The sequence below is a fragment of the Ptiloglossa arizonensis genome, chromosome 5 (assembly GCF_051014685.1).
Source record: "Ptiloglossa arizonensis isolate GNS036 chromosome 5, iyPtiAriz1_principal, whole genome shotgun sequence".
Taxonomy (NCBI): Eukaryota; Metazoa; Arthropoda; class Insecta; order Hymenoptera; family Colletidae; genus Ptiloglossa; species Ptiloglossa arizonensis.
In genome coordinates this window covers 3,545,884-3,569,769 of record NC_135052.1, presented here as the reverse complement: position 1 = coordinate 3,569,769, position 23,886 = coordinate 3,545,884, and the positions used below count along the sequence as shown (strand labels likewise).

The 23,886-nt window shown below is 44.1% G+C and overlaps 1 protein-coding gene across 2 annotated transcripts in view; it reads left to right on the top strand.

Moving 5' to 3' along the window:
- LOC143146750 (uncharacterized) overlaps positions 1 to 20,584 on the top strand; it is a 32,592-nt gene extending 12,008 nt beyond the window's left edge. Inside the window, exons 2-9 of one of the 2 annotated variants that reach the window (XM_076311350.1) lie at positions 1,300 to 1,367; positions 2,622 to 2,751; positions 5,280 to 5,741; positions 8,610 to 8,801; positions 8,879 to 8,980; positions 10,114 to 10,329; positions 12,257 to 12,342; positions 14,235 to 20,584. In XM_076311350.1, the coding sequence (XP_076167465.1) occupies positions 1,300 to 1,367; positions 2,622 to 2,751; positions 5,280 to 5,741; positions 8,610 to 8,801; positions 8,879 to 8,980; positions 10,114 to 10,329; positions 12,257 to 12,310 (1,224 nt within the window). In that variant the 3' untranslated portion in view covers positions 12,311 to 12,342; positions 14,235 to 20,584. The remainder of the gene's footprint in view (positions 1 to 1,299; positions 1,368 to 2,621; positions 2,752 to 5,279; positions 5,742 to 8,609; positions 8,802 to 8,878; positions 8,981 to 10,113; positions 10,330 to 12,256; positions 12,343 to 14,234) is intronic. The other variant, XM_076311348.1, reaches the window with a different exon arrangement.
- Positions 20,585 to 23,886: the final 3,302 nt, after the last annotated feature.

Sequence of the window (23,886 nt, the reverse complement as noted above, 5' to 3'; positions counted from 1 at the left end):
GTACTGTTCAATGTAGTTCTGGTCAATGTAGTACTGTTCAATTTAGTACCCTTCAATGTAATACTCTTCAATATAGTACTATTCAATGTAGTACTGTTCAATGTAGTACTCTTCAATGTAATACTCTTCAATATAGTACTATTCAATATAGTACTGTTCAATGTAGTACTCTTCAATGTAATACTCTTCAATATAGTACTGTTCTATGTAGTACTCTTCAATGTAATACTCTTCAATATAGTACTATTCAATGTAGTACCCTTCAATGTAATACTCTTCAATATAGTACTATTCAATGTAGTACTGTTCAATGTAGTACTCTCCAATGTAGTACTGTTCAATGTAGTACTATTCAATGAGGTTTTTCGAACGACAAAACTTATCGAGCAACCTAGTACTACACTGTTCAATAAGTTTTATCCAATAATAACCTAGTACTGTTCAATAAGTTTTATCTAACGACAACCTAGTACTGTTCGATAAGTTTGATCTAACGACAACCTAGTACTGTTAAATAAGTTTTATCGAACGACAAATCTTATTGAACAACCCAGTAAACGAATAATCTTCGTTCCGTAAAATTGTCGAGAGTATCGGCTTCTACGGTCGCATAGACCGAAAATTTTGGCAGATCGACGTTGCTCTCGTCGATGGTAGCGAGTAACTCGGTTGTTCGATCGACGAGGATCGGATCTAACGATCAACGACGACGCGCGAGGAATACAATCGCGCGCGAAACAAAAACAAAAGTATCTCGTTTCGATCGCGAGGAATAATTTCGTCGTGATCGGGGAGAGCTCGTTTGTCGGGATTTTTTCACGAAATGGGAAAGGCGTTGCCTTTGTTGTAAGAACCTTAGAAATCGGTCCCGTGAACGACGATGATGGTTGTTTTAGAAAAAAGTAAGTCGCGTGGGCGTAGGAGGAGGGGGCCAGGTCGGGCAAGGGGTGCAACCGGTCGAGGAGTCCGGTGCGAGTGGTCAGTGGTGGAGGCAACAACATCCATCGTATCATCATCATCATCATCACCAACACCATCACCATTATCACCATCAGGCCGGTTATTACACGTCGCAATCGCACACTCACAACAACCCTGTCACTACCATGAAGCAGTCTTACATGCAGGTGGGTCATCTTGTACTCTCACGCATGCCATTTCTCTCGTTTCGCGTAATCATCGAACCGAGAGTTCCCGTCATTCGAACGCTTGACCCACGATTCGTGTTTCTCGCGACTTACGTCGCATCGTACGGTATCCTCCCTGTTCATTCGTCTCTGTTTCGATTTTTGGTTGCAGCTAACATGGGTATTTCATGACGACGAGGCGCAGATTAATAAGAAACTGCCAAAAGAATTGCTGCTTAGGTACCGTAAGCAAACACGTACAACTTATTAGTTTCTTTTCTACGTTTCCTGCGTTTCAACGATCGTTTCGGTCTTCTTTTGCGCGACGCTAACGAAAGAATCGCGCGAAGTGATAACTCTTGTATCGTAACGGAACTCCGTAAGTGAATCGGGAAACGAAAAATGTGTGATCGATATACGAGCGTAATTATCGAAGACCAATCAATGGTTTACAAGATATTTGACAGTCAAGCTTGCTGAAGTAACTATACTCGAGGCTTCGCGATAGCGTTGCTTCAACGACTATCAAAGTCACTGATTCTTCGCGCGTTCAACAGTGATCGTAATCTTTATTATTAAATATCTCGTCAACTATCGACCGTTGATATAATTACGATCGAATATGAATCAAATGTTATCCGTCCACTGAAGAAGGACAAACGTTTTATCTGGATAAAAGTTACGAGTAACGAATAAAAGACGAACAATTTCATATATATATTTGTTCTTAATCGAATCACAGAATTGGATATCTCGCAACGAACGAATAAAAATGTAACCGCAAAATCGAATACACGCCGCGAATAAATCGTTGTTCGGTTTCATTCGTTAGCTTTTACTCGAATAAAATTTTACTCGTCTCCGGCTATCCACCTACGAAGTTCCATTAACCTTTTAACTGCTGTTCTCGAGTATACTCGAGCGTGGTTAACAATATCATTCTAGACGCTCGAGTTAAAGAAAACATCGGGTATATCGACCTTTTGGTTTCCATGCTCTGGAAGACATTTTTCATCGTTACTTCATTTCTTCGCGTATTCACGAGTACTCGTTACTGGTAAATAATTCAACGTTGAGACTCTTCCCATCGATTCGACGACGAAACGATTAACCCTTTGCACTCGAGGATTCTATCGGAAACCGACGTCTCGAGGCAATTCCTTGACTCGCAAAATTAATCTAAAATGGAACATTTTCGCATACTTCGCGTACGTGCGTTTGCACACCACGAGAACGTGATGCTTCAATTCCAATTTGAATTCCAAAACCACGTTTCCCCGGATCGAAAACAGTACACTGAATTAGGCGGTGATGATCTCCACTCGAGTCCAAAGGGTTAACAATCCGTGGGTTACATTTCGCGCGATTCTCCGTTAAATAGTCGCGCGCGTTATTTATCGTTTTTCTTTTTCTTTCGTGTGTCGTGACCCGAGTAGATTTTTAAACGGGTCGTTCGACGAAAGCGAAGTAACACGATTGCCGTACAATTGATAGAATTCTCTCGTATCTGGACGTGGTGTCGCTATGCCGGTGCGCGCAAGTGAGCAAAGCCTGGAACGTGTTGGCGCTAGACGGATCCAATTGGCAGAGAATCGATCTCTTCGATTTCCAACGAGACGTGGAGGTAAATCGAACCTAACCCAGAACCGTTAACGCATTGCTTGCCGCGAATAATTCGCAGGAATCACAACGGATCCTCGAGTTCTCGCTTTGTCCGATTCTCATTCTCGAATCGGGACTCGAGTTTACCAGCGTTTCGGTGAACAATCGGGAATAAATTGTAAAAATTGCGATATACACGTTACAAACCCATCGGGTTGTCCGGAAAGTCGTTTCGTTTTCTAAAATGGAAAATGTATCATTTAGTAAAATGTTTACACGCTCTAAGAGAATCGTGTTTCATTTTCACCCTAAAAAAAAAAAAACGAAACGACTTGTCGAACAACCACGATGTTCAATCCTTTCGCTACGATGGAACTGACCGACTGTACGCCATCGTTCGTCGAGACTATAAGCGGTACTCGAGTATTCGAAATCATCGATACATTTTCGAGCGAATACTTTCTACCGGGAACGTACGAGTGCTACATATCGAGCGTATACAGAGCGAATCGCGTAAATGATTGCAAACACTTTTTTCGAGAATCATCGAGTTTGAACGATACCGACGTATAACTTTTGTTTAACGTCGCGAGGATCGATGTGTCATTTTATGTAATATATAGAGTACAGTTGATAAACCCCAGGAGGGGTTATACACCCCACTCTGCACCCTCGTTTTCAAACGAAACGTTACGTAAACTCTCGCGGTTGGTGCTTCGAACAACGAATAATATACCGAACAATTTGATTACATTTCGAATAATCGACGAGATACAACGAAGAATACCACTCGTTGGTAGAACTTTGACTCGAGGTTCAAGTTTCAAGGGTATTTCGTCGTTTCGTTGATTCTTTGAAATGCTCTCCGCGTACTTGTGAACGTTTATCAATTTTTCCAACGAACGTACTACCGAATATTTGAAAAACAAAGTATCGACGCAGAAACGGCACGAGTTTGTCTTTTACCGTAGCTTCTTTCACGGAGTACTTAACGATCTCGTTACTCGGTTCTTCGGATATCTCTGTAAAAAGAAAATCCACCGGTGACTTAACAAGGTCGTTATCTACAACGATACTTTTGCTAATATATTCAGAGATAGAAAATACTTATCGGTAAATTGTTCGTCGTATCGCGCCAAATATTCCAAAACCGTGAATAAACGATCCAAGTAGATGTTCTAATTTATTATTAGAAGCACTCTGTCCAAAGCTGGAAAAATTTCTGTGATATTCGTACCCTGGTGGTTCTCGGTGGGGCTCCCCAGGGTTACTCTATACATCGCATAAAGGGACCCATCGATCTTCGTGATAATAAAAAAAAATTTATATCGCTATCGCCAATGGTATAAGAGAAGTGTTTGCAGTCGAGTGTATATTGGTATACACGGTTTCGTAGTGTAAGAGCGTTTCGTAGCAGGAGCGTGTATATACGCTCGTAGTGACAAAAGGGTTGAACGTGTAACAGCCCCGCGGCAAGGGATGCGTTAATCGCGGAACGATCGCTACCGACGATAGTTCGCAATAGAGCTGTTCGAGATCCCGGAAAAGAAAACAACGCGAGAGAGAATCCCGTCCCGAGTAACCGGGATTTTGCTTCTTTCGGGAGTCTCGTTTCTCGCGAGGCTACGGAATGTAAACCGGGTGGACCTCGTTCCTTCCAAGGTTCTCGATTCTACGGAGCCGCTCGTGTACGATCGGAGTGCTTCGGGTTCTCTCGCGCGGACCGCGCGCGCTCCTTTCGAATCTCCCGAACGCGTTTCGAGGTTTCGCCGTATTTCGAACGACGCGAACGTTACTCGGACAAATTTCGCTCTTCGAGACTCGTTTCTTGTTATCTGTCCAGAGTTCCGTTTCCCTTGCGCGTAAATGTTACGTTCCGTAAAACGAACCGGAATTTAAAAAAAAAAGACGATCGAAACGCGAACAGAGACCGAGATTGACGCGACGATTCATTCTTTATCGTATTTGACGAACCGAAATTTCAAAAACAAAAGAGACGATCGAAACGCGAACAGAGACCGAGATTCACGCGACGAATCATTTTTTATCGTATTTGACCTTCAGGGAATAAGTATAAAAAGAAAGTGACGCGTAATAACGGTAGGCAAAAGACATAATTCTTGTTCGGTTTGAAAATACGGGAAACGTGTGGATACTATTTGCCGTTAACCGTGTAAAAACAAAGGATCTCGGAGCACGTTCCGATGAAAATCGAGTTTCGCGGGTGTTCCGCGAAATACGCGCGTTGCTCGGAACGCTCGAATCGCAGATCGGAACGCGTCGTGGCGGCCGAGGAGGAATCGCGTTTCTCCAAAGATACCCGAGATATATCCCGATTACGCGCGAGAGCGGCTCGGAAAAATCGAGAATCTCGGAGAAAGCTAGACACCGGTTTACGTCCCGTTTTATTTTTCTTTTTTTTTCTCCGTACGGTTTTCGTTCCCGTTCTCGAACGTTCTCCCGATCGATCTCGAACGCGTTGGCGTTTCGTTAACGCCGATTCCCCGTTTCTGAAACTCGTCTCTAACCGAACACCATTCCAAAACGCAGGGACCAGTTATAGAAAATATATCGAGACGATGCGGCGGTTTCCTGAGACAGCTCTCTCTCAGGGGTTGCCAGAGCATCGGGAATAATTCCATGTGCACCCTGGCGCAAGCCTGTCCCAATGTCGAGGAGCTGAACCTGAACCAGTGCAAAAAGATCTCAGACGCCACCTGCGCGGCTCTCAGCCACTACTGTCCGAAACTCCAACGACTGAACTTGGACTCGTGCCCCGAGATAACGGACATCTCTCTGAAGAATCTCTCCGATGGTTGTCCGCTTCTCACTCACATCAACCTGTCCTGGTGCGAGTTACTTACCGACAACGGAGTCGAGGCACTGGCGAAAGGCTGCAAGCAACTCCGTAGCTTTCTGTGCAAAGGCTGCCGTCAGTTGACGGACAAGGCTGTCAAATGTCTGGCTCGTAGCTGCTCCCAGTTGGAGGCGATCAATCTACACGAATGCAGGGTACTTACGGAACGAAATTGCCGCGACTTAAATCTTTGCGCTCGTACGACTTTCAACCCAGTATCTCCGCTGCGCGCGATTCCGACGAGAGGAACGTTTATTTTCACTTCGAGTCGTATACGCAAATTGGTACAATACGCATTTAGTTACGACGACCGTGCCATACACTGGGTGTCCCGCGGGAAACGGGACACCGGTGTTCCTCTCGTTCACTTTTTCAAATACGAAACGAACACTTCGGCCATTATATTCGATCGGTGAAGGGTTCCGAGGGAATACAAGCCGGGTAATTACTCGGTTTCTGTACTTTTCAAGGTTATTGGCTTCTCTTTGATTTTTTTTTTTTTTTTTTTTTTTTTTTTTTTAACACGAAAGTATATGTACGTTTCGTTCTCTCGTGACAGACGTTAATGTGTACTTAGCCACGCGTAGAGCGCAACTTTGAACTCGAAAGAAGAAAGAAAAATTATTCGAGCTACGAAACAACGTCAGTTGTAACGGGAGACAAGTCGCATTTTTAGTTTTTTCGTAACGATGTTTCGAAGCAATTATTCCGTTGGAAAAGTCGAATCGTCCTTTCAATGATTTCTGTAAATATTCGGTAAAGAAGACTCGGTATATTGCTTTGCAAAATTTAGATCACGGAAAGCCAACGATCGTGTACGTTTTCTCAATAATTGTACTCCTGTAACTTAAATCTCGCCATGTGTATCCCCGTGGCTTCAATTTCGTCAAAGATGTTACAAGAAATTCGTTCGTCAGCTCGCGTACGCGCAATTTGCCGACAGATACACGTTACGTGAGTTTAGCGATATCGTTGCTCGCCGATGGAAAATTTATCGGTAAATTTTGGAGTTCAAGGTCGAGATTCGTTTGTTTACGTCGTCGTTCCGATACTCGAGCGACGTAAACGTTCGACTGGGGATGACAAAGAGACGAGCGCAGAGTCGACAGGTTGAGCGTCGCGATAAACACCAGAGTCTGGTCACGATACTTGTCTTCTTCGGCATCGCGGCTGCTGCGACGTTTGCCCTTCGAGGCGTCGCGTCATCGACGACTCGATTAACATCGACGCGATTTCAACATTTCACATCCGTACGATATCGCGAACACGCGTGCTTCGATTCGATAAGATGCATCCGTAAGATAGACGCACGGTAATCGTTTCGATAAAAGAGGCCCACCGTTGGGTCCTGTGCTTGTAAAGGGGGACGGTGGCGAATTTGTTCCCGAAGTCGAGCTTTCGTATCGCGCGTACATCACTCGACGATACGTGGAAGAAATAATGCGTATGTAAATTACAAATTAGCCTACTATCGGGTTGTCCGGAAAGTCGTTTCGTTTTCCAAAATGGAGAATACACGATTTAATAAAATGTTTGTACACTTTCAAAAAATCGTGTTTCATTTTCACCAAAAGAAAAACGAAACGACTTTTCAAAGAATATATTTGTAGCGATCGACGTATTGTCTGTGATGCTCGTTTAAATTAAAATAAATCGGGAATCGAAATAATCAGCGAAACTGGTAGCGATTTTGTCCCAAGAAATCGTCTCGAGCTCGAGGGCCCCGAATCTCGCGAATAAACGAGAACAACCGAGAAATAAATAGCGCGTGATCGATCTCGAGCATTGGAAACATTAAAATTTTTATTACTTTTACAATAACGGTAAAATGCAATATGCAATAATGTGTCGAGCGAAAAGAACAGAGTAACGGTAAAGTGTCTCGAATTTACATCGTATTTGGATTCATTTTGATCGTGAGAACCTCGCCGATCCATCAACACCGTTATTACAAAGATAAAGCGAACAATGTAGGAATTGAATTTTTCTAATCGAATGATTCATCGTAACGCGCGCCGCGGTGTTTCTTTCAAGTGCTCGAGCTCGTCGTCCCTGATTGGCACGTTATTTCCTTCTCGCTTATTTTCACCGTATCTGGTCACTGTCTCTGTTCGCAGGATCAGATTGCGTTCAGCTCGTGACATCGAACAGTGGGGGGAACGGTGGGGACGGATCGTTGAAATTTAGGCGAGACACCTTTATTGAAACTTAAACGAGCATTACTGCGTTTACCGAAGAAGTCGCACATGTTAATTGGAACGAACGACGAAGGAAATGAACTAATCGATAACGGAAACAGGTGGAGTGAACGAGGTACTCCTCTTGTCCCTGTACAGTCACTCGTACCGTCGAGCGATGTACGCATAGTACGATCGGGCCGAGATTATGCTACGCGCGAACGCGGCTCGTGTTACGAGCGCTCGGTCACCGATCTTCGAACCGACCACGCTAACGCGCACTAACAACCTAAGTATCTCTCGTTGCATCTTCGCGAGACTATTATCGATGGATCGGCGAGGTTCTCCCGATAGAACCGAGACGAAATTTTTCGAGTACGTAGAATCGAAAAGTACGGTTGCGTTTCGATAGATTTACGTCGCGAGAGTCGCGCCATTAATCGATCGAAAATACTTCCACGAATATCGGAACGAGAAATATAAGAATTTTCAGTTCGCGTTTCGGGTCCATCGAAACCGATACACGGTTTTGCCGCGAAGGAACGTAAGCAACGGTGGGGATGACTCGATGCGTTTTACAGAGGGCAAACGGCGGCCATTTATCGAGGGGTTTTCCGTAATTGAAAAATCCGTATCGCGGATCGGAAAAATCGGCGCAACTGTTTGGACTCGGGTCTTTGTCGATGTCGAGCGATCGATGTCGCGCGTCGTTGGTAATAGTTGTTCGAGAAACGCGTCGACTATACCGAGTAAAGTGAAGATCGTCGATTGTAAGTTAGTCGCGGCGCTGAATCTGTCGATGGGACCGTTTAATGGCAAGGTTCACGAGAACGAGACTCGTTGCAGAATATAACGGACGACGCGGTCAGGGAACTCAGCGAGCAGTGTCCACGGCTGCACTACGTCTGCCTGTCGAATTGTCCCAACCTGACGGACGCGTCCCTGGTCACGTTGGCGCAACACTGTCCACTCCTCAGCGTCCTCGAGTGCGTCGCCTGCACACACTTCACCGACGCGGGCTTCCAGGCTCTCGCGAAAGTGAGTTCTCGATCCGTCGACGATCACCGAGATCTAAACGTCGCTGGTCCGTTCAACGCCTCGCTTTCGACTTTCAGTACTGCAGACTGCTCGAGAAGATGGACCTGGAAGAGTGCCTTTTAATAACGGACACCACCCTGATTCACCTGGGCATGGGCTGTCCCAGATTGGAGAAACTGGTAAGGCTGGTTGGCCCCGATGATTTCACGTTCAAACTAATTCTTCGTTGGTTACAGAAATGATTACGTTTAGATGTTCGTTACGAACGATACACGATAACGGACGATAAAGCCACGGGCTGTATACGATGCAGCGAAATAAACACGAACGAACTTCAAGCTCCAAATATCGAACGAACGTACCGATAAGACGGCGAACGGTGTGCAATACGCTTAGACGTGGACAATTCAACGCGGGTAGAAGCGTACGGAACGTTTCCCAAACGCGTCGAATCTGTCGTTACTGTACGAAGTGTTATCTCGAACCTCGAAACAACAGTTTCGTCCGTACACGGAAATCAACCACACGGAAAGTACTGTCCAAAGATATTGCGTCTCGCGAACCGTTTCCCGTTGACCATTCTTTGGTCATCGCATCGTTTCTTATCGCTAAGCGATTACACGTTGCAGCGTTATTTCGAGTCGTAGGTGTACATTAACGAGTCTGCAACACCGACGGTATTCCGAGACAATACTCGAGTACGAAATTGCCGCGATAAAGCTGAACGTTTAAAACAAACGTGGAATAACTTGGTTCATCGTTCACGCAACTGTGTAGCCTGTTACGACCATCGTTCAAGAATCATAATACACGATATACCATATGCTTCGATAGTCGTCGTTCAAGAATCATGATACACGATAATACTGTACGCTTCGATAGTTTCCTAGATTCGAGTGTTATTTACAATTCGGTACTTGGACGATTACGGTCGTTTGAAATTCGTTCGATTGTTTCGTTACGTTCCGTATTAGAAACTCGTTGTACCTAGGGAACACGATACGAGGGAAAAGAATTTTCGTATTTTCGGAGCATTTCCTGGATACGTGACCACGCGTTTACAGTTCCGTTTACTTTGCGTCACGGATCCGGTAATTTGGATCCATCGGTAAGGTTTTTTTGCGCAACAGATCCTATCTTGTACGTTAAACTAACTTCATTCGCTGCTCACGAGGCACCGATAATGCACACATTCGCGACGAATAAATCGATGTGCACGTTACATCGTTTTATTTTATCGATGTTCAGCGTACATCGATAAACGACGGATACACGAAAGCTAATCTCGTGAATCGATGCTTTGCACATACAGAGTCTGTCGCATTGCGAGCTGATCACCGACGAGGGTATCCGACATTTGGCCCTTTCGTCCTGCGCGGCGGAAAATCTGGCGGTGCTGGAACTGGACAACTGCCCCCTCATCACAGATGCCAGCCTCGATCACCTTCTACAGGCCTGCCACAATCTCGAGCGCATCGAATTATACGATTGTCAATTGATCACCAGAGCTGGCATACGTAGACTCAGAGTACTGTGTCATTAGTTCTTAATTATTACCGTTCGTCTACGGTGGAGTTTACGAAACGATCGAATTCACTGACGAGGGGGAATCAGAATTGAGATTTACGATTAAAAGTATTTCGTTATCGACGAATTGCACCGAAATTCATCCATCCGATACCATCTGCTAACGCTTTCAGATGTACAGGATGTCCCTAAAGATTGGTGTCAAACTTTGGGGGACATGCACTCGTTGCGATAAACAAAGAAACCTTAATGGGTCATAACACTACAGTGTGTCTGTCCGTAACTTAACCAGTAAGTCGTTAAGCCGAACAAAGTAAACATAATACGCACGAGTACGAGTACTACGTAGTTGTACTCCAATGTCATTCAGCAACGGTAACAGTCACTTTAGTATTACAATGTAATCTAGTTCGTGAACGTGTAGAGTTTCAAATTTCCCGATTTATCTTTACCTTGTGCAATAATGGTTCGTTATGCAAATTCGGAAATGACGGACACACGTTTCATTTACGGTATAGTAAAAGGCAATATTAAGCGAGCAGAAATTAGTGTGTAATTTTAACTTAGAAAAAATGAACAAATTGAACTCGTAACTTTCAAACTAATGATATTTGTACAGAGCTTTTTGCTCGGTTCGATGAACACTGAATGCCTCCAAAGTTGGATACCAATTTTCAGAGACACTCTGTATATACAGTAGATGTATATACATAACATAGATAAAATTATGGATACATATATTTACATCTGTATAAAGGTTGTACAAATTAAACGGATAAAACCGTTTATACAAATTAGATGGATGAAAAGTTTCTTAGACGTAACCGAGGAATGTTTATATAATATCGGTATTTCGTGTTTCGTTGTAAATCTTTACTCGCAAGAAAGTATTCGAAACCTTTTACAGTTTCTAACGATTAATTCTGTCCACCTTTTCGTTGATAGTATAATAATACTACCACTTACGAAGTAAGTTGAAACATCAATAGCCAAGCTTTGTTTCGTTAGAATAGTGTTTACAACGATACGCAGAGATACCGATATAGTGCAGTAATGCTTGCTTAAATTTCGATAAAGGTGTCTCGTCTAAATTTCGACGACCCATCTCCACCATTTCCCCACTACTCAGTGTCTCGAACTGAACGTAATCTGATCCTATGAACAAAGACATTGAATAGATATGATAAAAATAAGCGAGAAAGAAATAACGCGTCAAGCAGAGATGATCAAGCTCGAACACTTGAAAGAGACATTACGGCGCGCAATACGATGAATCATCCAATTAGAAAAATTTAATTCCTACATTGTTCGCTTTATCTTCGCAACAACGATGTTGATAGATCGGCAAGGTTCTCCCGATTAAAATGAGTCCAAATACGATGCAAATTGAAGAAATTTGACTATTATTCTATTCTTTTCACTATGTGACATATTTAAATTCATCGTGAATAAAGTTTATCCGATTTACGTCGTGTACGAACACATTTTTATCGGAAGGATCTCATCGATTCATGGATACCATTGTTACAAAAATAAAGGGGAGAAAGTGAACAATTTTTATTTTTGTAATTGAACGATTCATCGCAGTGGATACAACGTTTCTTTGAATTGCTGGATATCGATCACCTCCACTCCGTACACTATTTCTTTTTCATTTACTTTCGCTACGTTTGTTCTCTTTTTTTATCGAGATGATCCCTGGAATAAAATCTCTATCTTCTCTGCGATAATTTCAGCGAGAATCTCCGGTGTGTTTGAATTTAAGCGAGCATTACTATGTACAATGAAAATCATCGGCCAAGGTAGCAAATGGTGTTTCTTAAAATGGGACCAAAGGTCTCCCAAGTCGATTCTTTCGTTGACTCCATCATAGGTCTGTCTACCCTCCACAGAGTAATTCTTAACACTTTAACGCCCGCTTGTTTTAGCCAAAGCTCAATTCTGAGAGCCGCGTTCAACCAGGGATTGTAACCATTGTCTAACCCGAGTGAAAAAACTGGGTTACCAATGTAAGGTTAGTGTGACCCGTGGTAATCACGAACCAACATTCTCAAATAGTATACAGAGCAGGGTAACCCGCTCAGTACTGGTTACAAGCGATACGATACGTAATCTGATTATACATTAACCATTTTCTCGAGAAAGGCAGTAAGTATATTTTAAATTAACATATGTTGTAAAATAAAATAGGCACATCCACCGATATACACTGTAGAAGTGTTGTACGAGATTCTTAGAAGATTTACATATTCGAGGAATTAATTACATGTGTACAAAATGTACAAAATACTAGTACACTCTTCGAAACTGATCCAAAATCATCGTTTCGTTCGTTCTGGTGTACTTTTCGTTTACATTTGTTTCACAAGAATTTAACTCCCTTACATGTAATTAATTAATCTCACTTGTTCTTGGAACTACGATTCCGTCTAAAATATTAAAACTCGATCTTGTTTGCCGATCGTAATGCATAAATTTTGATACGGAAAGCAACAGTTAAACCAATGTTCGTTCAGTTAGCGCGCAATTTAAAATATTTGTAAGAAATAGATAAACGATGGAGAAAAAGAAAACAATGTAACCTATAGATTGCAGGTATTGACGCACAGATACGATCGGCTGTAATAACGATTTAATCGGGTTACTGCATAACACGATCTAAGTATAATTTACTTATTTGGATTAATGAACATTAACAGCCGAATTTGGTTTTGGTTACGGTTACAATCCCTGGGTTCAACTACGTAAAACCCAACGCTGGGAGTCGGGGAATACGATCGTTAGAAATAGAATTAAAACTGGACGATTGTTTAATTTTCAAATACCTTTTATTCGAAGTAGGTGACTGACTAGATACTTATTACATATCAATGATCTGAAAATGAATAGACATAGTATTAATTTTCAAATTTCTTTCTTGCATTAATTCCTTCGCGACATCGAAAACTCAACCGTGACCATTGTACACCACCTTTCACATTCTACGCTAATTAACGTTCAATACTTACAATCACAATTAGTACACACTTATAATTATACTAGAAATTGATCTTTGCAATCTTTGTAAGTTTGTTTCGCTTTCTTTCGCGTACACGACTTCACATTCCACAGCCGTGGATGGTTAAGATTAACGAAAAAAGTTCGGCGGGCAGGGTAGAAAATTTGTCTCCGTTATCGTAAAAAAAAAAACAAAAAACAAAATCCGATATCGTTGTGCGAACAAAATCCCCCAGCCTCGCGTTACAATATCTCTGTTTACACGTATTAAGTCCCGTTTATATTATCGACGAGTGGAACTCGGATACACCGCACTATCGAAACACGAGTCGATAATGTGTTGTTATTGCATATTTACACCGGACGTGGACTAATCGAATTCGTTGAAAATTCTTCCTAAAGAATCTTACCCGAGACTTGTCCGGAATAAATACACCACGGGCCGAAATTCGTGGCACGAACTGGACCAGAGAAATTCTACGGCCCCGAACAAGACGAAACCATGGAATAAGAAAATTAAATATGGGAGTACTGCGTTAGAAGAACGCATTTCGAAGCCTCGATCTTGTTTCAAGCCGTAGAATCTCCGTGACTCGATTCACATCAGAAATTTCTGATGAAATTTCTCGATACGCAATCGAAAAAAAACGACGAAACATTATCGACTCGTATCTCGACGGTGCAATCTCGTCGAGGTCGAGAACTAGGTAGTACAAACGGACCTTAAAGTGTAAACCGATCGTTTGCACAGACGTCCGCGCGTCTCTTACCGACGCCTGACCGGACGAATAAAAGCAACGCTCGGTACGAGATGCACGGTGCTCTGTCGTCCAGGTTGTTAATTATTTCGAAGAATCGGTGCTTCACCAGTCCCGTATCGCTAACGAGGTGTTCGTTGATTCGTTTCAGACGCATTTGCCGAACATCAAGGTTCACGCGTACTTTGCTCCCGTGACACCACCGCCGAGCGCTGGAGCGTCCCGGCAACGATACTGCCGGTGCTGCGTCGTTCTGTGATTCCGCATTCAAGTGACTCTGATGTAAATCGTCCGACGTACCACGCTAACGGTGGACATTGTTTCGGTGATCGCTGCGTTGCGGCGATTGTGGGACCCTCTTCTCTTCTCTGGCTCGCCAGGCCGAGACTACTACGGCTGGCCGCCTGCGTCGTCAACAGTGAGAGAACGAGCCTCGTCGTGAATAATCGCGAATTCTTCGAGAAATCCGTTCGTGCTACACACGCAACGAGTACAGTACGTCACCGTCACCTAACACACACACACGCATACACATACACATATACACGCATACGCGTAAATCACGCGGAAGACAGATGCGTACACACACACACACACATACAGGTATACACGCGCGCGCATACACAAAGAAACAGCCACAGCCGCTACTGCAATTAACTACTAACTATTATTGCTGCTACTTTACCCACTAGCCCCACTACCTATATTCGCCGTTGTTTCGCGGTCGTTTATCGTTTCTACTCGATGACCCACACGTTGTTTTTCGATAGTCACGGACGATCGCCGCGGCGCTCCCCGTGCATTAATCGCGCGCGAAACATTCGCGAAGGAAAGAAATTCACGGGTCTCGTTGAACGATCGCTTGCTAATTTTTCCTCGATCGCTCGTTACACCCAACGGCGATAGATGCACGCACGATCGAGCGCCGTCGCGCGCGCGTCTACGTAAAGAAATGCATCCGCTCCTATCCAGATCGGGGCGACGACGACGACGACGTCGATCGAACGTCCCGATTTTCTTCGCGGTTGGATGTTCCACGTGAAACGAAAACAGATGAGAACACACAAATGAAAACGATAAGCATACGTGTATATAAATATATATTATATATATATATATTTTTTTAGTACGACCGACGCATCGTCTCTTCTGCTATAGACGCTATTATCGAAGAGAAACGCGCGCGATCCGTTCCGAACGACGACGGGGGCGTCGTGCACGCGTCCAACAACGTCATACTTCTCGAACATCCCGGGGAACGATAATCCCGTTCCGTACGTGTTTCGAGTTACGTAGACAACTTGGTTTCTAATCGAAGATTCATTGTGTATGTGCTTTTGCGTGTACGTGTGCGTGTGCGTGTACGTTTGTGTCCGTCTGTCTGAGCGCGTTCCAGTAGCAGTTTCTCAACGAACACTGCCTGTTATAACGTTATTCGTATAAAGAAGCAAAGAAGAAGAAAAAAAAAATAAGAAATACCGAAAAACAAAATAGAAAAAAAAAGAGAAAATAAAAGAGGAACACGAAGAGAATACACGAGCGTACGTAGAAATCGCAGATTTTTTTGAATCTCGTCGTGGAACCTAGTAGACATTGTCGTTCGTTAGAGTACATTGTACACCGTGTCTTCGACAAAATGGAGAACAGAGAACGTTTCCTGGCCGCGTCTAAGCAAGCTCGACTATCTCGTACGCGTGACTTGTAAGCGACACTCGGGAGTTTCTTTCCTAATCGCGTGACGCGAACGACACACTTAACGAGAACAAACGCGGGCACGCTGATCGAAACATTTAGCGCACCTGTCGACTTCTCGAAAGAGAGAGAGAGAGAGAGAGAGAGAGAGAGAGAGAGAGAGAGAGAGAGAGAGAGAGAGAGAGAGAGAGAGAGAGAGAGAGAGAGGAGGGCAGGGACGCTACGGTCGTTCTCGAAACTCGCGTTTAGTTGCTGCTGGCGTTTAGGCGGTGGCACGTTTCAGATGATGCATTTTACAGCGATTCGCGAACAGTCGTTCTGCCCGTGAATCCAGGCCCTTCTACTCCTATCCTCAGGCCCCTTTCCGAATGGGAAGAAAAAAAAACAAAAGAAGGCGAAACCGTATTTCTCCTCGACGGCCCGGCATCTCGATACTTGTTCTCATTAATTTTTATCTCGTTTACTTTTTTTCCCCCCCACGCTTTATTTCTGTTTGCTTTTTCTAATTATTTTTGTTTCAATTTGTTGTTTTCTTTTTAACTCGTCATGGACTAGGAGAGCACAGACTGACCAAACGAATCAAAGCGTTAATACGTCGTACCGATTCACTTCGGCCCAGCGATCGACTCGCCGGCCCTCTCTTTTACTTTTTAAGCCTAGGTTTACGGAACGGTGGCGGTACGAGGACCGCGAACGCGGATCGACGAACCTTCGAGTTCTAGTTACCCTTATCGAGGGACGTTCGCGAACGTTCGACGATTGGCGACCACGAGTCGACCAAACAACGAGGAATTTCGTTCGTCTCGCCCTCCCTAGACCACTACCCTCCATCCATACTCTGTTCCCCGTGTGAACGTGGGTGTACACGATGCGCAAATGAAAAAGTGTAGCGGATAGGGAAACGATTCGCGTGACAGGGACGCGACCACCTTTCGTCGTGTAACCCAATAGGTGAGGTTCCTTCGGGGAAGAATTCAATTCCAAGAACGATACCGGGTAACCGGAAAGTCTAGACCGCTCGTGGTAGCGTACTCTGTGACGAATCATACCAGCTACGACCTAACCTCATCTCTCTACACTTTTACGCGTCTGTACGTCGCGCGTTGCATTTCTAATCGCATACAGATCATACGTGAACGTTGACGATGACTGCTAAAAGCGTTTCGAATGTTCTCTGCGTTCGAAATGAGTGGAATTTTTGTTGGACATTGTTGGATTTTGTTAGACACGCGACATTTTGCGAGCGTGTAACGGGGTTGGAGAGAAAGCATGAAACGCGTTCTCAATTTCCAATCGGCGTGTAATTAGCCGTGACTCCCGGCAATACGTTTGTACAGTATGAGCAAGTTTTTTTTTTTTTTTTTGCTTCGAGTGTTTCAGCGCGAGATACTACGGTAATAGGTGAGAATTATGCGAAGAGAGAGAGAGAGAATGTGTGGTGAATTGGATCTTCGAAACGGAATGAATTCAGAATGCAACGATCGACTGTCATCGAGAGAAACTTAACCGAATCATGGTGATACTCGTTTGCGGATCGTAAGATTCTTAAAACAAAGTCTGTTCAATTTGTCTGTACGTTATTCCTACGATACACGATACGTGGTACCTCGTACCGTAGAACCTCTATAGTTGCAAGAAAACGGGGCCGAACGTTTCTCCGAGTATCTCGAATTCGTGCAATTATCGGTGTAACCAATTTCATGAGTAGATACCCTCCTTGCACAGTATACCCCCACTATTTACGATCCGTGCTTAACTTCTCGTGTAATCTGCTTTCCTCTAAAATTTCATTGTTCGTTGAGCGTCCATACGTTTCACTTGGCATCGCGATGCAATGGACGAGATTTTCACCTATCGAGGTTCTACCGTAACTAGTTCCTTTAACGCGGAGAAGAGGCGGCGAAAATGAACCGGTGAGCTGGCCAAACGGTGTAGTGGGGATAGTGACCTTCAGGTCGACATTTTTTGTCCCGATTGTAACAAGAGCGAACCGCGCGATGTTCGAGTGTGTTCATAACAATTGTTATTGAGCTCGTATTCTGCGTACAATTAGCAGACACCGTGATACGTACAATACGTCGTAAATCTAACGATCGGAGATGGACAGAAATTCGTTCGGGTAGAAAGTACCATAAATCGAGGTCTCGTCGATCGAACGGTTACACGGATCAGTTTTTGCTCGTCTGACGCGAGATACAATATCGTTCCAATTCTAATTGTGTTCGTCCGGTAACGAATCAAGGGTCGTTTTATCTCTTGTTCGTTACTCGTGATTTTTATCCGGACAAGAATTTTGTCCATCTCTGCCAACCGGTGCTCGAATGATTGTATTTGTCGTGTACAGAAATCGTCTTGTCTAGAAACTCGTGTCACGAAATTCCTTATCCGAGCGTATGTGAAAAATGTTGGATAAAATAGCTCGGTCAATAGAACGAGAAAGAATCGGAATTCGATCCATTTGTGGATTCGAATCCACAATCAAGATTCGCGCGATGCTGGCCCAAACGACCAGACAATGTCTCGTTCTAAATTATTGGCTACAAGTCGCTCGAGACGCATGGAATTCTTTCCTCGACTGCAATCGTACATATACGGTCTTCACGAGCGATACTCGACGTTCGAGACCGTATATACACGACGTCCCCGGTCAAAGGGTCAAGTACCGATACGAACCGATGATAAGAACCTCGCGATACACGGCGCCTGTTAATTGTACGCAAATCGAGGGGAGGAGACACCAAACTGTCGCGCGGTCCACTCGTAAACGTTTGTAACTAACAGTCGCGAGATAGTAAGAATTGTTTGCGGCGGGCGAGAGGAAACGCAAACAAGAATCTTCGACTGTGAGAAAGTTCTCATGACAGAACGTTCGTTCGAGTTCGCGATCTATGTGCGATTTATTTCCACCGATACGAACCATGTCGGCTGTACATATATGCGGGGTGTCCCATTTTGTCACGTACACCGCACACAACACGTCGACTGCCGCGCCCGCTTTCCGTGTCGAAGGATGCCCTTGACGTTTGTTCAAATTACAGCGTGAAAAAAAAAAAAATATAAATGTTCAATAGTTCAACGAACGTATGTACCTTATTGTTTTACAGTATTCCTGTGCCAGTTGTGTTATTCGAAAGTGTACAAGTATTAGGGGTTCGTTGTAAGTAGTTTTAACCGAAGTATCGCAGTATCATCGTAACCAGCATCGCAGTCAACGCGTTTAAGCGTCTCCGTCGCTGCGAAAGATAACAGAAAAAAAAAGAAAAGAAGAAAAAAAATTGACTTGCCTCCAAGGTCGACAAGTTTTTACACACACGGTAACGCCGATACGTTTTTCGTTGCGCGGCGTTGTGATCGACATCGGAGACGAGTTCGACGACGCGCGACATCCACAGCGACGGAGATGTTTTCAGGTGCTGGCGATAAATGGCTCACCCTGTGTACGCATACGTGCATACGTATATATTTTTCTTGTCGTAGCCAGGATACTCGACGAGGAAGGGCGCCTTTTTTTCCCCCCTCGACAAAGGCGAAAATTATCCGATACGGTCGACCGAGAGACCGTAAATAGGACGCACCGAAAGAATTTTTATCAAAACGGTCCATCCCGAAAGTGCAATAGTCGCGACACGCACTAACGTTTCTATATCCTTCCCGTTGTTTCGACGATGTTCCCGCGTAAGCCAGCCCACGCGCGCAACGACGACCACGGGGTGTTGTCGCGTCGAAGAAAAGTATCGATCGTTAATTCTTTGCTAGCGCGTAATGAACGTGCACTGCGTATATTTAATATATACATATATAGCGTGTAAACCAGAATACCGGATGAAGCAACTAGATATATATTAAAAAACAAAACAAAACAAAAAAAATACAAAAAAAAAAAGGAAGGAATTATATGTACGATGTGTATATATATACGTCTGTCTGCGGTACACGTATCCGCACACGCGCGTATATGTACATATCGACGAAAAAAAGGAGAAAAAAGCAGTAAAAAAAAAAAATAAATATATAGATAAGATATGTTTTATACGCTGCATGTCATCCCTAGAGGACTAACGTGATCGTCGTAACGTGTCGTTTCGGAGTCGAGTTTTGTTCTAGCGATTTAAGCGATACTCGTTTGTATGCACGATCGTAATTAAGCGACGCAAAATGGCGAACCAGGAGAAGGGTGAACGGTTTCCCGATCCAAGCGGGAGAAACGTACGGTACGTCACCGTTGCATTCGTCCGCGCTCTTCCTTCCGATGTTCCCCCCGTCGCGCGTGCTTTTTCGCGCGTAAATCGCCGGGCAGGACCGTGTCCAGGTATCTCGACGCCCTGGGCACAAATGGAAACCAATCCTTCGCCTATTCGCTTTTGCGGTAGACACGTCACACGTGCAAACCGTTAGTTTGCGTTGCGTCGTTAAAAAAGAATTTGATCTCGAATTTTTCTTTTTCTGAAAATACCCCGAGAAGTACTGTGCAGGGATCGTAAAATTGCCAACGAGTCGGATTTGTCGCCTACCCCCGCCACCTTGAATTACACGCGTTTTCGTTATTGGCCAAGACGATCGCACGTGTAACTATGCAAGTCTGTCGTGTGTCTCGAAGAAGAGGCGGAGCGAGTCGAAGCGATAACGAGCGACGATTGGAACGCATTGGCGTAGACACAAACCCAGAACATTAACTATCCTGTACCGTACAATTGTATTACCTTCCGTAATATAATTACGATAGATCGCTACCGAGAAGTTACTTCTTAAATAACTCATCTATCGCGTTTACGATAAATAATCGTTGGTTTGCAATTCCTTGGAAACTGTGAAACGATACATTATCGATGTTTTAAGACCCCGAGCCATGCACCTTTAATTACACGCGTTTTCGTTATTGGCCAAGACGATCGCACGTGTAACTATACAAGTCTGTCGTGTGTCTCAAAGAAGAGGCGGAGCGAGTCGAAGCGATAACGAGCGACGATTGGAACGCATTGGCGTAGACACAAACCCAGAACATTAACTATCCTGTACCGTACAATTGTATTACCTTCCGTAATATAATTACGATAGATCGCTACCGAGAAGTTACTTCTTAAATAACTTATCTATCGTGTTTACGGTAAATAATCGTTGGTTTGCAATTCCTTTGCAAATTCGAATCGTTCCTCAACATCCTTCTTCAGAGTGTGCTCAACTTTTCTTCGAATCCGTATCAACGATACCTTTACTTATATAAATAGACACGAAGAATTCTGTTACGCAATAAAATCCCCGTATCTGCGATTTTGTAATTTCTTACGGATACGGAGATTCTAACCTCTGCGATGTAACCGCTTAACACTTGTATACGAGAATTCCCGGTGGAGTTTGGTCTGGGTAAATGTCTGTCTAGTTCCCTGGTCCCTTTCTCGTTGAATTCTTCGGGCGATTCACGATCTCTGTACAGTAGATGTAAATGACGAATAGTTGATTTAATTTTGTCCAATTCCATGGGCGCCTGTGTGCTGTCCTGCCTAGTCACGGCGTTGATCGCGGGCCCACGGCTGTCGCGCACCGTACGACCGGACCTCGGCCCGAAAAATATGAAGTCAATCGCAGTGCCTGAACCGCCGCAAAAGTTGTAATATACACGTAGTCGAAATTACACACGGATCGCCGCCGTGCAGAGAAACGTACAAGATTTAGAGAAAAAATAAAAGAAAAAAAAGAAAAGAAAAAGAACACCGAGGAGACTCCCTCTGCGTCAGCCGTTTGGGACTCACCGAGTGTCTCTGGCTAAAAGGAAGCTTGGTCTCGTCGAACGAGCGACAGCCGTGTACGTTCACGAGCGATCGGCCGATTGTTCGGCGACGACGGACATTCGATACTCCAACGAGTCGGTCGGGGCATCGAATCTCTACGAGCACTTAGGACAAATCCGAAAAGGGACTTAATGTGTGTCGAGAGAGCGTCGAAGAACCACGGAAAGCTCGAATTTCGTCGAGAGCCCGAAGTGCGTAACGATACGGGCACGAAAGAGCGTTGAACTGTTATCGAGGTTATCCTTCGCGAACGTTTTTCGTGTAATCGAAACGTCGATCGTTCAGTCGAGAGATTTTATTAACGTTTCACGACCAATCGAGACACTTGGGGTTCGTTGATTGCAACCACCAGAAGTCTCTAACTTCGAGCAATATTCGAGCTTTCGCCGTATCGACGGTAATACTGTAACGAGAATCGAGTGTCTCTCGTACGATGAAACGTTGAACGTTCCTCGCGTCTTGAACAAACACGGCACGAGAAGTGTGGTTTCGGCGCCGGTTCGAGCTATTTTAACGAACATTCGACGACTGTCCACCGTGTGCGGGGAACGCGCCTAGGCGTTCGAACGTCACGATCAACGAGCCACTGTTCTTCGATCCCGCGCACGGCGCGGAGAGGTTTTAAAATTTTTAAAGTTTTAGAAGCGTAGCATTTTTTAAAACGTTCAAGACGCGGCGTCCGCTTTGGCATCGACAACGTTTCAATGTCGATCTACTTGCGTATGTGTATTTTATCGAATTACTCCCGTTTCCCTTCAGTTGAAACAGAGACTCGGTCTCGGCGCGGCGAGACCGCTGAATTAACTGTGGACATTTTTGAACCGTTCGAAAACAAAAGAAAAAAAAACAAACGAATAAATAAAAATGTTGAACCGTTCGTTCTATAGAATCGCTGAACACGGAAGAAAGGAAATTGAACGTCCATCGCTGTTGCGAGAATGTTGTTAGATCGATGCATAAGACACGTTGTTTCTCGAAATTGAACGTTAAAAGTACACGGACTCTTTCGAGGAAGAAAAAAACCCCTAAAAAAAACCGCGAAACTTTCGACGAGACGAGAAATTAAAACTTGGCGCGTTCAATGCGGAGAACTTTTACGATATTTTTTACACTTTCGACGACTATCTGTCAGCTTCGTGCGCCATTATCGAAGCAAGAAATTTTTGAACCACGAACCGGGATATCGGTGTTAAAAATAAGTACGCGCTGAAAATTAACGATAAAATATCACGACGGTGAAGAGTTCGGTATTCAACGAGAGAAACGACGTTTCGTGTGCATCAACCTTATTTTAGTAAGCCCTCTGATAATCGATTAACGAAGATCTTCGATGGTTTCTTTAACCTCTTAACTGCGGAGCGCGCGCAGCACGCGATTGTAAAACGACAAGCAATCGCGAAAAATACCGTGCGATGGATGTTTCGGTTGTCTCGATCATTTACAAAACGTACCGAATGGAATTTATTCGATTCGCGGCCACGTTTATATTTCTACGATAATGTATTACTTGTAACGGTGTTTATAATTGCATAGACATTGTAATAAATACAAACGGAGTGAATATTTTCAGCACCGAAAAGAACGCAGCTAAGGGGTGAACGATCGATTATCAACGACCGAACGAGATCGGTGAATCGACGTTGATCGCTACTGCGACGAATCGCGGTTCGAGTGTAACGAGAAATGTCGTCAGACCCGTTACGTCGAAATCTACGAGACGCCAAGAGCCTGTCGGGAGTCCCGTTGATCGGGCGTACTAGAGAAAATCGCGACGTGCACGGGTTGAAAATTTCGCGAAAGAAACGAAGGAAGCATCGTTGATAACAGAAGAGAAGAACCGTACGAGGGGAAACAATCGTTCCGCCGATCGCAGCGTTTGTAGTTTAATGGTAATGGTCGCGTCGTTGGAAGGCCCGATACCGCGAAGAAACGAATAGGTGAGGGGGAATGGCAATTGGAGATACGAGGCGAAAGGAATAACGAAGCTTCGAAGCCGAGCGATCGAGCAAGTGTTTGGCTGTGCAGTAGAATAGGAAAGAGACAGAGAAAGAACGTGAGTTAGCGAGAGTATGAGCGAAAGAGGGTGTGTGAAAGAGAGACAAAGATTCATATGTTAATCGAAGCCAGCGAAAGTACAGATACAGAAAACAGACACACAGACGTATTCTTTGCTCGTTTATTCGTTTTCGATTTACGAAAACGTCCGGCCGTAATTTGTTTTTATTTTTCGAAAATAAAAAGGGAAACAAAAATTGGACGAGTGAAAAATTAAATTCGATTCGATTCGATTCGATTCGATTCGAATGGGTGATATTCATCGATCGC